Raw genomic sequence first — 19,527 nt, forward strand, 5'->3', positions numbered from 1 at the left:
AATGTAACTTAATTTTCTCTAATGGATATTTCTAAAATTCAGATTCAGACCTAAATATGTATTTATGTATACATTTATGTATACATAGATATGTATGCATTAGTATGTAAATTATATATTACAATTCATTGTATAGACAATACTAATACTGATAAATATTCACCACAACACGTACACACACACATACACACACAGAGACACAGAAGAAGAGAGAAGAGAGCAGTTTTTGCTCTTTCTTTAAAAGAGGGGCATGTGGAGGTATGTGTACTTGTGTATATGTGCATGTGGGGGTTATATATGTGTGTCTGTAGAAAGAGAATGAGCACACACTAGAGACAATATATTACAATGATATTTTTTTAAAGATCAATAAAGGGACAAACCCAAATATAAGTTCTTATTTTTCCAGGCTTAATAAGTTTATTATTTTGTTAGTAGTCATCAATGAAGCTAGGAGCCATCAATTAAACAAATCATTCAACTGAAAGAAGTGTTAACACATACATTTTAGCCCACCAATTTGCTGATCACTGGTAAATATTACACATTCTATGAGCACATGTATAACACATGAGACATTTGATTTGCTAACTTAAAAAGAAACTTTTCTTCATCTCTTCAGTCCTTGAAACTGATGATTACCACCTCTGCACATGGCCTCTGTGACAATGTTATCCCTGATACTCCTCTTATCTGGCTGATGATTCCTTATTAATCTCTTTTCCTGTTTTGTTCTCCTATTCCTACTTCATAAGCATGTATCTATCATATGATGCTATGAAAAGGATCTCAAAGGTCATCTAGTCCATCATTTTACAGATGATGAAACTGAGGGTGTACCTCAGGTTCTGCCTTGTTCTTCTAGCTATACTCCCCTTGATGATCTCTTCCATTTCTATGGCTTCAAAGATAAACAACACTATCACAATGACTACCAAATCTATATTTCCAAAAAAGATCTTTACTTTGAACCCTAATCTCACATTCCCAACTTTGTGTAGTACCATCTTCATTCAAATTAACATGTCTAAACTGATCTAATCATCTTTGTCTCTAATCCTCTTTCCTGTTCTCTTGATAATGACAATACCATCCCTATCACAAGGATTAAAAACTCAGAGTTGAAACTTACCATTCACTCTCCCTCACCACCAGCATCAAAAAAGTTGCCGATCTTGTCATCTTCACATCTTTCACATCATTGTTTTCTGTCCAATGACATTGGTACTGTGCTAAGTAAGGTCCTCATAACCCTTTGGCTGGATTATCATAGTTTTGTAACTGATTTCCTTACTTCTAATCTCTTCCCTCCATGATTCACTCTTCAACACTGCTGTGAAAATTACCTTTGAAAAGTACAAATCTGGAGATGTCTTTCCATGTTCAAAAAACCATCATTGGCTCCCCTTTTGGCTAAAGGACATAGGATTTTATAAGATAAAATGCAAATCCCTTTGCCTGTTAAAGTCCTACACAACCTGGCACTAGCATCTCTTTCTAAGCTTTACTTCACATAAGTTACTTGTACCATATAGCCAAGCTTCACTTTGATCTCATCCTACTATTTGCTATCTCCATGAATTTATGATGTCTTTATAACCCCCAGAATGTATTCCTTTCTTATTTCTGCTTGTTGAAACAATTTTCACTCTCAAAGGTTTAGCTCAGCTGTTTTGTCCTCCATTAAGTTTTTCTTGATACCGTCAGCTTAAAGTGATCCCTTCTTCCTCAAATTTTCCTCTCTCTTTTTTTTGGGGGGGGGATGGGGTGATGAAGGTCAAGTGACTTGCCCAGGGTCACACAGCTAGTAAGTGTCAAGTGTCTGCGGCTGGATTTGAACTCAGGTTCTCCTGAATCCAGGGATGGTGCTTTATCCACTGTGCCATCTAGCTGCCCCCTCAAATTTTCCTAAGATTTTATCTATATGATTCCTTTGTTCCTATCATACTTTATTTTGTATTATAATTACTTTTGACTATGCCACATTCTCCATCAGAAAATACCGTCCTTAGGAATGACTATAGTTTTTTCATCATTGTATCACAAACCATCTATCATAATGCCTTACACATCATAGACACTTAATAAAAGTTATTTTTAAATCCAAATAAATTCTTGAAGTACCACTAATAAGAGGTTAAACATAAATTTAAATATTCTGAAAAGATATGAAAATTGTAATAGCTGATATTTCAACTAAAAGAGAAAATTTCTAAATTTCTAACAGTTCTAAGCTGTTCCTACAGCTATATCTAGAATTTAAAGATGTCTGTTGGTGAGTTCAATGGGACTTCCAAGAACTAGAAAGTTAAGCCAAATATAAAAATCAGAAGTGTCCCCAAATCTGTTGTAAAATGATAGCTTAATCTATATAACTGTCACCGTGGATATCTTTTATATGACAGAAGTTCTTTAATGGGTTGGTTTATTCTCTGGAGCAAAGATCTCAAACTGGTCAGCAAAACTGCTATAGAACCAGATTAAAATATAATTGAGGCGCAGCTAGGTGGTGCAGTGGATAGAGCACTGGCCCTGGAGTCAGGAGTACCTGAGTTCAAATCCGGCCTCAGACACTTAACACTTACTAGCTGTGTGACCCTGGGCAAGTCACTTAACCCCAATTGCCTCACTATTAAAAAAAATGTAATTGAGAAATGTTTGACAAAATAATAAAATAACAATACAAAATAGATAATTTTAACTTGTAGTTTTCTAAGTCAGTATGCCTCCATAGGAAGCTGCTGCTATTTGAAATTAAGACTACTCTGAATAATGAATTTTGTGCTGTGTTCTTGAAGAATTCAAAATGCCCTATAGAATTATATGGCAAAATTGCATTTATAATATCACCACCCTCACCACCTTCCTAACTTATTTATCTCTGTTGAGGACACTCCAGTTCTCCTAATCATACTGATTCCCAACTAGAAAATCTACCTTGACTCTTCCTTTTCCTTCACACAACCATACCCAAATAACTGCTACATCTTGTAGATTCTACTTCCATAAATCAAGTCAAAAAGATTCATTAAACACCTACTATGTGTCAGGCACTATGCTAAGAATTGGGCATACAAAGAAAGGCAAAAACAGCTCCCAGTCTCAAGGAGTTTAGAGGTAACATGCAAATAATTATGTAACAACAAGATAAACAGAAGATAAATTAGAGATACTCTTAGAGATAAGGCACTAACATTAAGAGAGATCAGTAAAAGGTTCTTGTGCATGGTGAGATTCTGTTTGGAAGAAGCTTAGGTGTTGAGGGATACAATTGCAAGCATAGGGAATCATCAGTAAAACACAAGGAGGGAGAAAATAGAGTGAAATATGTGAGCAACAGTAAGGACGCTAGTGTTACTTGATCACAGAGTATGTGGAGAGTGTTAAGGTCTAGGGAGACTGGGAAAAAAGGAAGAAGCCATGTTATGAAGGGCTTTAAAAAGCAGAGGATATTATATTTGTTCTTGGAGATAAGAAGGGGCCAACTAGAATTTTAAAAATAGGGGCAGAGGTGACATGGTCTGACCTGCATTTTAGCAAGATCAATTTGACTTCTGAGTCGAGGATAGACAAAAGTGGGAAGAGATGAGGGAAGGGGACCAACCAGGAGGCTACTAAAATAGTCCAGGCATGAGGTGATGAGACTAGCAACAAGGTGGTAGCAGTGTCAGAGAAAAGAGGGTTTATATGAGAGATTCTGGGAAAGGAGAATCAATCAGATTTGGCAAATGATTAAATGTGACAATAAGGGGCTGGGGGGGAGAAAAGAATTAGGAATTGAGGGTGACAACTAAGTTGCATATCTGGGTGACAGTGATGATGGTGATGCCCTCTATAGGGATAAAGAAGTTTAGAAATGGGGAGAGTTGGGGGACAAAGATAATAAGTTTAAACATGTTACATTTAAGATATGTATGAGATTATCCAGTTTGAGATATCTGATAGGCATTTGGAGATTTAAGATGGGAGGTCAAAAGAGAAGGTAGGGCTAGATAAACAGATATAAAAATCATCTGCTGAGATATGATAGTTGAAACCATGGGAGCTAATAAGAATTTAAAATGAAATAGTATAGAGAGAAAGAGGGTACAGTACAGAGCCACAAGATCTCTATAATTTACCACTTCCTCTCCACTCACACCACAGTCATTCTAATTCAGGCCCTTATCTCTCAGTGAGATTTTTGGTTTGTCTCCTTGCCTCCAGACAACCAGCTCTTAAATTCATTCTTCATGCAAATGTCAAACTGATAGTCTTAAAGTACAGATCTAACAGATTACACCCCCCCCAAGATGTTTTAGTGGTTTCCTCTTCTTTTTATATTAAAATTAAAACTCCCCTATTTCTGCATCTAATTCTCTTCAGGATCTGATTCTGGACTACCTTTCTAGTTATATTGCACATGACTTTCCTTTGCACATGCTACATTTCAATGAAACTGTCTTCCATGCTATGTCTTGTATGTATCATTACATAAGTTACCCCTAGGCCTAGAATGAATTCACTCTTCACCTTTGCCTCTTATAATTCTTTCAAAGCTGACCCCATATATTACCTCCTATATGAGGCCTATTTCAGCTGCTCGTGCAACTGCAGATATTATTTTGTATTTACTTTTTATTTATTTTATGTTCCTTTTCCTTTTTTGAACCCATGTTCCAATTATTCTACTTCTCCTCCCCTTCAACAGAATATAACCAACATGAGGGCAGGGAATATTTTGTTTTGTCTTTGCACAAACAGCACCTAGCACAGTGCCTGTGTATAGTAGGTGCTTAATGGATGCTTGTAGAATGAAGACAAGGGATAAATTTGTCAGGATACCACAATAGAATATGTAGTTATAACCTATGACTCCTAAAGAAATAGCAGCATAATTCAGAACTGACTAAATAACAACAAATCTTTATAGTTTCATTATGATTAACACTAGTATGTAAAAGTCACCAGTAAGTTCAATCACATGGCTAACTAAAGAGCTTTAAATAACCTGCTATTTCCTATTTAAGCATATTTATTTCATGTGAGTTTTCAAGGATCTTTTCAGGAATCAAGATATTTTTATTCTCTGTAATATAATCTTTCAAATCTATATGAAATAATTAGATTATTTTCCTAACTTTGTCTGAAGTCTCATTTTCAAGATTTTGAGAAACCAACAACTGGGAAAAGTTAAGACAATAAACTAAGCCTCAAATTGAGTGAATTCCAGCTACCTGATACCTCTTCCTTTTTGCTACAAGAAAACAAAAAAGTTAATTCCAGATGGATCCTAGAAAGCCTATATTGAAGCCCTATTCTTACAGACATCTGTGCCACCAACACCATTGTTCTTTTGATTCTGTAACGGAGGGTTTTACTTTGGTTCATGGAAATACCACAGCCGACTTAGGCTGTAATAAGAATGGTTGTCAGTTTTGAGGGGGCAGAGCCAAGATGGTGGGAAAAAAGGAGGGGCTTGCCCGAGGTTTCCCCAGTTCTGCTCTAAACAAATTTTGAGTTTAAAACAACTAAGAAGGTTGGCAGGAAAGGGCTGTTGTACCAGGGTAAGAGTGGAGTACACTGCACCCCAGAAAACCAGCAGCAGGCCGTGGGAGTGAGTGAATCATCTGTCTCAACTATGTCTCTTTGCTGGCACTGGGTGCAGGACTCTGTTGCACTGCCTATCCTTAGATTTGGGTTGCAGGCCCAGGGCAAGAAGGAGCAATAGCAGACCAGAATTTGTGACCACAGGAGAGCAGGGACTGGTCACACTGGTCACAGTTCTAGGGTGAAAAAGAGTGCTTGTGGTCATGCACAGACCACAGCACAGGCCAGGAGAGGAATAAACACAATTTTCCTTAGATCATGTCACCTGGAAGAATTGAAAACTTATAGGAAACTCTCCCACCCCCCAAACTAGCTCTGAAAATAGCTACCAAAAAAAAAAAAACAACCCCAACCCAAACTGATGCTTGGGACAGTAGTCCCTCCATCCTGGTAGTATAACCCAACTTTAAAATAAAGTTAAAAGTTTAGAAAAATAGGCTGGAAAATGAGCAAAAACATAAAAATCATAGATCATAGAAAGTTATTATGGTGACAAGGAAGATCAATGCATACAACTCAGACTAAGACAACAAAGCGGAAAACTGCTTTGTCCAAACCCTCAAAGAAAAATGTAAATTAGTCTCAGTCAAAGAAAGAATTCTTGGAAGAGCTCAAAAAGGATTTTAAAAACCAAATAAGAGAGGTAGAGGAAAAATTGGGAAAAGAAATGATAATGATACAAGAAAATCATGGAAAAGAGTCAAGGAGTCAAGTAAAAAAAAGCACAAAAAATACTGAAGAAAATAAAATCTTAAAAATCAGAATAGGCCAAATGTTAAAGAAGCACAAAAATCCACTGAAGAGAAAAACTCCTTAAAAAGCACGATTGACTAAATGGAAAAAAAAGTATACAAAAATTCACTGAAGAGAACTCCTTAAAAAGCAAAACTGACCACCTGGAAAAAGAGATACAAAAATTCACTGATGAAAAGATCACCTTAAAAAAAATAGAATTAGCCAAATGGAAAAGGTGGTAAAAAAAGCTCACTAAAGAAAATAATTCCTTAAAAGTTAGAACTGAGCAACTGGAAACTAATGACTCCATAAGACATCAAGAAACAATAAAATAGGGGCAGCTAGGTGGCGCAGTGGATAGAGCACCAGCCTTGGATTCAGGAGAACCTGAGTTCGAATCTGACCTCAGACACTTGACACTTACTGGCTGTGTGACCCTGGGCAAGTCACTTAACCCCAATTGCCTCATCCAAAAAAAAAAAAAAAGAAACAATAAAATAATACCTAAAGAATGAAAGGAATAGAAAACATAGAATAGAATAGAAAAGAAGAATAGAAAAGAAATAAAAGAAGAAATGTTTCATAGGAAAAACAACTGACCTAAAAAAATAGAACAAGGGGAAATAATTTGAGAATTTTGGACTACCTGAAAACCATGATCAAATAAAGAGCCTGTGGTAAATGAAAAATTGAATGACTGAGGAAACAAAGGTTCAATCTTCCAAGCATATCACTTTTATTAAGCAATGAATGTCAATTGCCCAACAAGCCAAGATCAGACTTCCTCAACTTAGGCCCCCAAAATGGAGGGAGACAGACTTTTATACATCAAAAACAATTAATTAGGGGCAGCTAGGTAGCACAGTGGATAGAACACCGGCCCTGGAATCAGGAGTACCTGAGTTCAAATCCGGCCTCAGACACAACAGTTACTAGCTGTGTGACCTTGGGCAAGTCACTTAACCCCAATTGCCTCACTAAAAAAAAAATTAAATAAAAACAATTAATTAAATAGGGACAATTAATTAGATGGAAACAACACAACATGAGATAATCCAGTTTCTAATACGAGAAAAGATTAGGGACTTTCCAAGTTGGGAAGTGGAGAATGTTTGACCATTTACCAGTTGGGAAATGGCTCTTATTTTTTATGGCTTTGGTTCAGCTCTCTATATATTTGAAAGTGAAGCCTTTACCAAAGAAACCTTCTGTAAAAAAAAAAATTTTATAGTTATGATTACTGTGTATTTCCCTCCATCCTATTTCCTCCCCTGTTTAACACACTTTCTCCTTTCACCCTGTCCATCCTCAAAAATGGAGACACTAAAGAACTTTTGGAGTTGAGAACTGATCCAACCATTTTGGAGAGCAATTTGGAACTATACCCGAAGGGCTATAAAATTATGCATATTCTTTTATCCATCAATATCATTGCTAGGTCTATATTCCAAAGAGAAAAAAAATAAGAAAGGAAAAGAAACTATAGATCCAAAAATATTTATAGTAGTTTTTGGGGGGTTGAAAATAAATGGAAATTGAGATTCCCATTAATTGGGAAATGGCTGAACAAGTTGTGGTATATGATTGTGATGGAAGACTATTATATTATATGAAATGATGAACAGGATGCTCTCAGAAAAAATCTATAAAGACCTATACGAACTGATACAAAGTGAAATGAGCCAAACCAGAACATTGTACACAGTACTAGCAATATTGTACAATGATCAACTGTGAATGACTTTGCTATTCTCAGTGATACAACGATCCAAGACAATCACAAAGGACTGATCATGAAAAAAAGTTATCCATTTCCAGATAAAGAACTAATGAAGTGGGGGTGGCTAGGTGGCACAGTGGATAAAGTACCAGCTCTGGATTCAGGAGTACCTGAGTTCAAATCCAGCCTCAGACACTTGACACTTACTAGCTGTGTGACCCTGGGCAAGTCACTTAACCCCTATTGCCCCATAAAAAAACAAAAAAACAAAACAAAACAAAAAACAAGAACTAATGAAGTCTGAATATAGATCAGAGCATACTTTTTTAACCTTTATTTTTCTTGGTTTTGTGGTGAGTTTTCTTTCACAACATGACTGATATGGAAATATGTTTTGCATGACTTCACATGTATAACCCATATCAGATTGCTTGCCTTCTAAATAAGGGGGGAGGGGAGTAAGGAAGAGAATTTCTAACTCAATTTTTTTAAAAAAATGAATATTAAAACTTATCTTAACATATAATTGGAAAAATTCAAATGTTAAATATATATATACATATATTTTAATTTACAAAAAGACTCCAGTGTCACTTCCTTGGGAATAGTAAAGGAAACTTCTAGTCTGAAAAAATAGTGAAAAAATGAGCAAGATGAGGAGAAACATCTCTCTGAATCATAAATCCCATATGCCAGGAAAAAAGGGTTTTTATATACTTCTTCCTAACTTTACCAGCAAAGTTTTCTTCCATCATCACAATCTATGGCCTACCTACACTTGCCCAAGCATACAGGACAGGATTTATTTTCAATTTACAGAATATATTTTTCAATGTATATATCTATATCTATATCATGCTATTTTTCACTTTGAACTTTTATCTTCTGTGAAATGAGTTCTCTTGTTTCTATAACTTACCTTTCCTGATACTACATAAAATTTATTTTAGCATCTTGACTGCAATTTCCAAAAATGGTTATGTGTGTGTGTGTGTGTGTGTGTATGTGTATGTACAGACATGTTTCGATGGGGCCTCAGTTGATATATGTTAGTAAATACATATCAAGTTAATTTAGATGTGGTGATATAGATGTCAGGTGACAGCAAACTTTGGAGTATGGTTACAATATCCAACACATATGTATCACATACTACAACTATTACCATAAAGATAATCATGACCTATGCATTTCTTCAAGTGGTTCTACTTTGATCTGTGTCTATGATTTTGAAATCCAGTTTATAAAAATAATTTCTAACCAAAGAAAAATTAATAATCAACTCAGGTTGTATCTCTTAGCTCTAATTTCAGTCAAAATTTAAGATATGCAATATGAAATAATAATCATAACATAATAAATATAAATATAAAGGACAGCTGAAAATAACTTTATAGGTATTTGTCACTCTAAGAATACCTAAATTAACATAACTAACAATTTGGAGACTTTGTTTCATAAAGGAGTTATTTGCTTTACAAAAGGATTCACCACTATTTTAACTTTTTTTTAAGAGTCCAAGTCTTTTTTTTTAAATTTATGTTGAATTGAATTTTATTTTATTTTATTTTTGTGGGGCAATGAGGGTTAAGTGACTTGCCCAGGGTCACACAGCTAGTAAGTGTCAAGTGTCTGAGGCTGGATTTGAACTCAGGTCCTTCTGAATCCAGGGCCAGTGCTTTATCCACTGCTCCACCTAGCTGTCCCCTATTTTAATTTTTTTTAAGAAAAAAATTTCCTAAAGAATTTAGATGAGAAAGTTTGCTAAAAATTGATTTAGTTAGAATAACATACATATATTAGTATCATCTAACTTGTGACATTCTATTTTTAAGGGTTCTAAAAATAAAGTAAGTGCTAAATGAAAATACATAAATAGGGGGGCAGCTAGGTGGCGCAGTGAATAAAGCACTGGCCCTGGATTCAGGAGGACCTGAGTTCAAATCCAACCTCAGACATTTGACATTTACTAGCTCTGTGACCCTGGGCAAGTCACCTAACCCTCAGTGCCCCACAAAAAAAAAAAAGAAAATGTATAAATAGTAGAAAGACCTATAGAATTCTTGTGGAAGTTGACACTATGCATACTAGAATAGTAGTTGATTAATAATATAAAGTTGAGCAATCCTCAAATATTTTTAAGGAAGGTCTACTATTCTTATTGATAGTTAAAAATTGGGAAGATTAAACATGAAATGAAGAACAGCTAACAAGTGTTAGAAAAAAGTGACTAAAAGATCAACACGGTAGTTCTGAACTGATCATCTCTTGCTCAGATTTCTATCATTTGTCTATAATAACATAAACCAGAAATAATACAAGGAACAGATAGTCAGGGAATAGAAGAATTCATAATGTATAGGGAAAGTAGTTGCCATAGAACACAATTTAGAATTATATTACAACATAAGGAGGTACAGAGTAATGTTGACAAATGTACCTCAACAGAGTTGACCATTCTCTTAGAATCAAGACAGAAGGAAGAAATATGAAACTATTGTTGAAAGAAAGGCTGAATAATTTTCATAAAAATTTGCTTCTCTGTTAATAAGTTAAAACTAGAGTAAATCTAATAGATATTATTCTATAGATAATTACTATATTAATTTCTAAACAATAAGAACACAAATGCAAAATTCCAGGAAGTTTAAAGGAAACAAGACACTGAATATAATAGTTTAACATCAAAGGATAGTTTTAGAAAATGAATAGTGTTATCCTATTATTTGCAACAGAAAGTGACTTGGGTCTCATTGTGAAATGGAAAGTTCCAAAATAATGTATATGTAATGTGCGTATAAATACACATATACCCACAAATACTTAGTTTTCCATATGAATGGAACAAAACTTTCAGGAGCTGGATTACATGGCTAGTAGAGTCCAAAAAAGAACATTTTAAAACTGAGATAATACAGGAACTATCCCATATTGATCAAAGTACTCAAAAGTAGTTCAGATTTGCTCTAGCACCTTCCAACAGCAGTTACATTAAAGTGTGGAACAGAAGATTGCAAAGTGTTCCCTAATAGCCTAACCCAAAGAAAAGACTATCGCAAATGTGTAACTATACTTCAAATCTGGGAAAAGACATTAAACTATATATTTTTCAGAGCTAGAAACTACAAAATGCCTAGTGCAATAAGATTCTCCTCCCTGACCTCCATTTTTTTTTCACCAAGTCTTGCTCATGATTAAGCTCCAATATCTGAAATGCAATAGTCAAACACATTCGGAATTCAAAACATAAGAAAATTTGTCCACCATATATGAATTAAAGATTACATATAACAGGACTTTCTTCATAACAGGTCTTTAATCAATTTAAATCAAGAGATAAATGAAGATCTACAGGTATATTTTTTTTCTATGCTCATTGAAAACAGATCTGGTAGAAGCTACCACTTTCTTCTAAGCTTTAGAAAATATCCCTCAAGTTTCAATTATTTTGAACTAGCAAATAAAATTTGCCACACGCTCAACTGCACCATATATGAAATGCTTAAGTAAAATCAGCCTAGAAAACATTTTTTGGCCAATGATGACCATGCATGCAGCCATGCAACCATGCATTCATGCAACAAAGCAAGACACAATACAATGCAAAATGGCAAAGAAAACCAAGTGATGGCCATGCTGGTATTTGTCAAGGGTCTCCTTACCAAACAGTGAAATCCTATGCCTGACAAGAACTCCAAGTTTGCAGAATAGGCTGAAGACAAAAGAAAAAAAAGAGAGAGAGAAAAGGGGAAGGGGAGGAAAGGGAGAAAAGATGGGGAGAAAGAAGAAAAGGGAGAGAAAAAGAAAAAAACAGCTGATATATGAGCAAGAAAAAAGCAACATGATGTCACGCAGAAAGAATCAATTATCTGAGCAGAATATGGGAGTAAAAGGTACTAAAGAAAGAATCTTTAAGTGCATACCTTTAACAAACATGGTTAAATAAGCACATATTATAAGTAAAGAAATAAAAAAAAATTGGAAGCAAAGCTAATTAATATAGAAGCAATCTACATGAAATCCATAAGTATATAACCACTGAAAGAAATCAGAAGCTAAATGCGTATTTTTATCTATTCAGTTATGTCAATGAATATCTGGAAATATTTACATTAATGAAAATACATCACAGCAAAAGTTTGGTGCTCGTTTGATCAATGTTTCTGAAATCTACTTTAAGTTTCAGGATATCGTTTGATCTAACCAACCCTGTCCCATTCCTGAATATACTAATTTTATTTATCCAAAAAAAAAAAGAATATGAAACACTATTGGTCAACTACTCCAAGGGAAAAATTATAAATAGATGGTACTTAAGTGAGTTTTAGTTATAACTTTGCCCTACTATATTGCAAGTTTCTTGAATTCAAAGACTATATTACTCAACCTCATAGCATGTAGAATTATATCTCCAACATGGTAGGTGCCGACAATTACTTTTGAATGAATGAGCAAATTAAATAAATGCCATTATTAGTATTTAAAGTTTTGTAATGATCCTCATGTCAGATAGAGCCTATAAAAGCTGGTGGGGCTTGTTTTGTTTCTCATCACTACTTGTGCCTTGGTCCTCTCCTGGATCAATGTAAATCCATCTAAATCCTCTTTGTTATGTAAATGAACATTTGTGTCCTAAGAACTGAAGTGAGACCAAATATTTATTTGACACAGATACCTACCAGATTAAAATCCATTTTCATCTAATTTCAGAAAATAAACATGCTCCCCAATAAAAGTAGCGGTAGTGACACACCTCATGGTGCTGTTTTGATATTATTGTTTTTAGTTGTTGTAATGGATTCACATGGACTGAACCACAACCAGCATCTTATTCTCTTATGATCATCAGCTTCACATGTAAAATAGCTGACTGTGATTTAAGGTTCAACCTTTGGTCATGGAAAGAGGGATTTGATTCAGTGACTTTTGTGCTGCATTCCTTTGATACTCTGGCCATAACAAGTAAGATTATGTATCTCTTCCATGTATTAGTACAACCAACAAAAGGTAATTCAGGAAAGAATTTACTAAAGAAAGTTAACAGATAAGTCATCCTCCCTTCCAAAAATATTTTTATATTGAAAATTTCATGAATAGCTTAGAGGTGATGTTCATGCATTAAGTCCTTTACCATAAATGAAAGTTGTAAAAAAAAAAAAATCATATACTTCTCAAGTAGTTATTCTATTAGAAGTAAGATACTTGATTTATGACAGCTGTTTTTTCTCAATTAGATAAATGAGACTACATCATAGAGCAGGACTTTGTTTTTATGTGCTCCACCTATTCATAAGTATAGCTGCAAATGTGATCCTTCTTTGCTCTTAAACAGAGCAGAATACTTATTCCTTGGAATTATACAAACACTCAGGATGTTTAAGTATATCACTACCCTATTCTGTGACTCTCAAGGCTCTTTCCCATGCTCTCCAATTTCCCCTTCCCACCATGATTATGCTTAATCCCAATTAATTCAGATATGTCATGTTGAATTATGTTGGAAAAAACTGACGTAAGAGTTGTAGCCAGAGGAATAAAGATGCAGAACTGAAAGGAATAATGGACATCACCTCAGTTTACAGATGAGAAAATTAAAGGCTGGAGAAGGGAAGTGAATTGTTGATGGTCACAAAAGCAGCAGAACAGGGATTCAGACTGAAGCCCTCTGCCAGATAAAGCCCTTTCAATTCCATCAATGATCTTAAATAATAACAATGTATTTATTTAACACCTTATAGCTGGAAAGAATTGTGTTTACATTATGTCATTAGATGGTGTGTGTTTCTGGAGTCCCAACACCATCTTAGCCTATGTTGTCTATAAGCAACTGTGCCACAGAAAAGAGCATAAAGAATAAGATGTCAGCATTGCCAGAGACCTCAGAAGTCATCTGATCCAACCCATAGCAACCTTCTCTACAATATCACACACAAACGGTTATCCCATCTCTTCACTTGAAGCTCATTAGTGAAGGGAAACTCACCTTTGGACAACTGTAATTATTAAATGTTTTTCCTAGTACCTAGCCAACATTCTGCAACTTAGAGAATCCTAATTTTGTTTCTGAAGCCAACAAGTAAACAATATGAATCCCTCTTCCTCATGATGGCCATTCAAATATTAAAGAGAGTTAATATGTTCCCTCCAGTCCACCCCACCCCCAAGCCATGTCTTCTCTGAATTAATCAACCCAAATTCTCATGTGGTATGGGAGCCAATCTCCTCACCTTCCTAGTTGTCTTCTTTTATTTACAGAACAGCTTGTCAATCTCCTTAGAACACATGGCAGTCAGAACTAAACACAATTCTCCAGGTATGTTCTAACTAGGACAGAGCACTGTTGGACTACAGTCTCCCTTGTTCTGGACATCTTAAGGGTTCGTTGACTGTTTTACCCACATATCACTTGCTCATATTACCTCTGGCAATGAAAATTTTATTAGAATATATGCCCTTGATTAAGGCTTCCTTTAGTGTACTACTATTATAGGAAAAAAAGCATAGGTATTCTAAGCCATACCTAGACATCTCCCACCCTTATATAATTTAGTTTCTAAAATGAGGAAATGGGTTCCTAAACTGAACTCCCTGAATATGGTGTCTAGTTGGATAGTCACAGTTATAGAACCATAGAGATGGAAGGGCTATAGAGAAGATATTCATATCCTCACACCTATAACTACCCTAGCATTTACATGTATTAATTCAGTTATAAAGTAGGAGATATTTTCAAAGATTAAATATAAGACAAAACCAACACCATAATATGTGTATGCACTGTGGGTTTTCTGTAGCCAAAAAAAAAAAATCATTATTTGGGATTCACTTTTTGTAATGACTGTCTTTACCTATTTAGGCTGGTTCTCAAACAAGAGACATCATTCTAAGTTTTTATGTGTATCTTTCCAGCTTGTTAGCACCTAGAAGAACTTATGCTTCTGCTTGCGTTGCCTTTGAAAATATATGGTCACTACCACTCCAGGGGATTAAGACTTTATTGGACATAAATATGAATTGATAAGGAGCAATAACTGATACCACTAAGATAGCAAAAGACGAAGAAGAAGACTTCTAGTCTATTGAGTAAATCCTATTTGAAAGACTTAGGAGAAAGCATGACAGGAATCAAATAGGATTCTTGAAAGCAGTTGGAGTTCCAATTTGTATCAATAGGAAGAGTACCTATATTATCAAAGTACAAAAGTGTGTATGTATGAATGTGTGTGTATGTTCTCTCTATATATATTTATATGTATATCTATAATGGAACAATAATATTTTTCTGTTTGGTGGGCAAATGTTTCAAAAAGAAATTAGAATTAAAAAAATAACTTTATAGTTGAGTCCTCCCAACTTCTACTTCAAATGTGTCAAGAGTTATTTGTATACTTACAGGGTAAAACAAAGACTTGGATTTTATAAATCAATAAAAACAAAAAAGCTGTATTTGTTGAAATATTATATTAAAAATGTTTACCAATGGATTTCAGTGATATCATAAGAACTTTTGTTAAAAAAAAAAAGAACTGTCTTGTTAATCACTTTGTTAAACTGAAATCATTTCTCTATGAGACAAATATAGGTAAGTTTTATTCTAAAAAATTGTGACAAAACATTTCTACATCTCATTCAAATGCACTGAAATTATAAACATGTTTATTAAAAAATAAATATCAGCCAGGAAAATTGGGTCCAGGTTATAGCAGATAAATTTGTTCCCAAGGGGCTGAAAGGGGCAACAATTTACATGATGTACAGGAAGAAGCATTAAAGTTATTGTCAAAAGACAGCAGTCTGGGGGGGGCAGCTAGGTGGCACAGTGGATAAAGCACTGGCCCTGGATTCAGGAGGACCTGAGTTCAAATCCAGACTCAAACACTTGACACTTACTAGCTGTGTGACCCTGGGCAAATCACTTAACCCTCATTGCCCAACAACAAAAAGAAAAAAAAAAGACAGCGGTCTGGATATCAGCTCTACCAGTTACCAGCTACATAACCTTGAGCAAGTAACTTAATTTCTCTGAGCCTCAGTTTCCTCATTTGTAAAATTAAGGGATTGGACTTGATAGTATCTAAGATCTCTTCTAGCGATTGGCATTCAGTCATTCTATAGAGAGCCTCCAATTTCTCCCAGCTCTAGTCTGGCAGTTTCCTAAATCTCAACAGGAAAAGCAGCAAAAGAGGAGTCAGTAATAATAGGGGCACAATATCATGCTAAGTTTTCAAATTCATAGGGCATACTGAAGGGCTAAATTGTTGAGTGATTGTCCAGTTAGCTAGCATCAGCATAGTATGGTATAGTGGACAGAACACTGTCCAGAATGGGAATAAAAAGATTTACAGTTCTACAACTACAGATATATGCTATGGACAGATTTCTTTTACTCTCTGGACTTAGTTTCCTTATCTATAATATGAGAAGGTAGATATGAAGACTCAAAATCTAACTAATAATTTATGAATTTATCAAGGGAGAAGAAATTAATGACTGGTCCTCAGTGAAAAAGAAATTAAAGGAAATACAAATGAACAGAACATTATATAGTAGGTATAGAAGGACAGCCCAAAGACACAATACTAGTTCACAAAACTAGTATGGCTCAGACTGATGACAGACTTGAGATAGAGCTAAGCTAAAAGGAAGTAGTTAACATTAATCAAGGATCAAGGATTATGGAATACAAGTCAGGGGGTGTAAAACGTTGAAGCTGCTTTTATTGTCACTTTTTTTTTTTGGCTTAATGGGGTAGTTTTTACAATACTAATTTGTTTTACTTTATATATCATATATGTATATATAGGTATAAATGTATATGTGTATTTCCCTTCTGGAAACAATAATCTTTTTAATGAACTCAACCTAGGCACAGCACTCTTAAATGAGACAAATTTCATTCTTCAAAGGAATGGGTTATAGATGGCAAGGTTGGAGGAACAGAAGGCAGTTATTTAAGACTAGCAAGGACAAGCTGAGTTTTCTTTCACAGAAAGTCCAGATTCCCATGGGATATAGCTTCATTGGCTAAGGGATGACCACAATAGAAGCAGAAGTGTCTTCTATAAAGTATGGAGTGGTCTGGAAAGATGAAATCTATCTCACTTAGAGGTGAGGGAAGGAACATACAACTTTTAATATCTCCCTATCTAGTATTTATTTCTACTCCTAATAATGAAGATTCTAACAACAACATGTATTAGAGCATTTGCTTTTTATTAAACAGGTTACACTGTTTCCTCAAACATTAAAAGAAAGAAATTGTGCTTTGTTTTAGCATCTTGGGGGATATTGATTATGCTTCTTTTAGATCTCTAACTCATGTGGAAAGGTGAGCTTGGCAGTAAAAACACAAGAGGGGAGTAAAAAGGGAACAGGAAGAAATTAACTACTGCCAATTCACTGAGTACCTATGGTTTAAGCTAATCATCCATGACATTATAAGGAGCAAAACTTTAAAATATGACTCCACTTTCCTAAATCTACAACATAATCAACAAAGTTAATTTTCTTTTCTTCATTAGTGACATATTTCCCTAAGTTTCATTTTACCTAGTCATATATCCACAAAGAATTTAATTGCCCTACCATTCCCTGTTGGCACCAGACCCTTTGGCTAAAGACTAAGAAAATTTGTATCACCTTTTCACACTGTGTTTTAAGCAATGGGCTGAGGTTTTTTGTTGTTTCTTTTTTCATCCAAACATTTATGGATACACATGCTAAGGGCTGAAAAAATGGGAAATAAATGAAGTCATGTTATTATAACTCTAACTCTAACTATATTTTGATAGACAGATAGAAAGACAGACAAGTAGGTAGGTAGACATATATTATAGAGAAACTACTCCAAAGATCAAAAACAGAATCGAGAAGATGTGGTGGGAAGTTGGATTGAATGGCATAACGTAATTTTCATTTATATTCTTCTGACTTTAGTCTTTAGAAACTTCATGTTCAAAAGCATATAAGTTAAATTCTGTTTTCTTATAGTTTATTGTTTTCAAAATTATTAGATTTTTTAAATGTTGCAAAAATAATTGTTTACACACCAATGCTTACTAAAATACAGAATATATCAACCTATCTCCTACCTTGCTTGTTCTATATGCTAATTCCACAACAAAAATTATTTTAAATCCTGGCTTTTCAGCACCAATCTTAGCATCATCCTGTACTAAAACTCAGAAGCTAGAACATTACCCCATGGCTTGCTATTACATCTCTTCTTATGTCATCCTAATAAGCAGGAACTAGAGCAGAAGTAGTATAAAATTTCTCTTGCCACCCTCAAACCACTGACATTTAGTGTTAATCCAAAATATTTATGTTTACCTAGTCACCATTTCTTTTTCCTTGTTGGATGCATGTCCTCCAGTGCTGAGAGGCCTGCTTGCTGCTGATAAGAAGTATAAGCGATGGTTTTTGAAATACTGATCGATTAAAGGAAGCACAACCTGAATGAAAGCAAAGAAAAATAGATAACATCATCTCAAGTGTACTCCATGATTTGGATATGGCCAGTGTATTTTTTGAGAGTGTGGTATAAGCTAGGATTACATGCAAAAAGTCCTCCCATATTCATAGCTATGTCATTCAGCAGCAGGATTCTAAATTTTGCTTCTTTCGCTCAACTGACTACCTAGAACTGGGAAGGTGAATACAGAAAGTAGTAAGTTGTAAGGCTGTATTAGGCCTGAAGAATGAAGTAATTGATTCTCATTTATAGATTAGAATAAGATTTAAATTACTTAGAAGAAATTTCTTAGATTCATTTTATCATGGTTTTAATGGAGTGGTAGAGAGAATGACTATTACAGCTCCCTTTTATAGACAAATAAGTACCAAGAAACAATTTATAGGTAAACACTGGAGATCAGAGAATGCATTATCCCTTGTCACTACCTACTAATTACTGACTTAAGGAGGACTTCAAATAAAAACACGGCATGTAAGCCTGGTTTTGAATTTTTTTATATGTAAACGAGAAGTATTTTCATGAGATTTAACTTCTACTTACAGAAGAGACATTGAGCTGGTTTTTAAAACCACATTATTGCTGCTAAATCGTTTTCATTAAGAAACAGAGAAAGCTATATTCTCATTCTAATCAATATAACTCACACAAATATGAGGACTTTTAAATCAGACAACCTATTTTTTTCACAATTAATTGCTATTTGGGATATTAAATAGAGAGAAAAGTGGAAGGATGAGACAAAGTGCTGTGAAGAAAGGGAGAACATTTATTTAATGGAATTCATGCACTTTCATGCCATGGAATATTTACATTTCTAAATCATCAAGTAAAATTCACATTTTCATACAAATGCATCTTGAACACAAGCAAACAATAAAATATCACAGTTTGTAAACAAACACTGTTGCAACAAGAGTATACTGTACTTTAGCAAAGAATTTGATTTCCTGTTCGTAAGGAAAATGTTCTCCTTTGCTTCTGCTGCCACCATCTGTAAAAAAGAGAA

At 34.6% G+C, this 19,527-nt stretch overlaps 1 protein-coding gene across 1 annotated transcript in view; it reads right to left on the reverse strand.

Annotated features, from left to right (window-relative positions):
• RYR2 (ryanodine receptor 2) overlaps positions 1-19,527 on the reverse strand; it is a 758,695-nt gene that overhangs the window by 179,986 nt on the left and 559,182 nt on the right. The window contains 3 exon segments of the mRNA XM_044000528.1: positions 11,707-11,756; positions 18,377-18,498; positions 19,448-19,512. Of these exon segments, the coding sequence (XP_043856463.1) occupies positions 11,707-11,756; positions 18,377-18,498; positions 19,448-19,512 (237 nt within the window).

The sequence above is a fragment of the Dromiciops gliroides genome, chromosome 4, assembly GCF_019393635.1.
Source record: "Dromiciops gliroides isolate mDroGli1 chromosome 4, mDroGli1.pri, whole genome shotgun sequence".
In the NCBI taxonomy this organism is placed as follows: domain Eukaryota; kingdom Metazoa; phylum Chordata; class Mammalia; order Microbiotheria; family Microbiotheriidae; genus Dromiciops; species Dromiciops gliroides.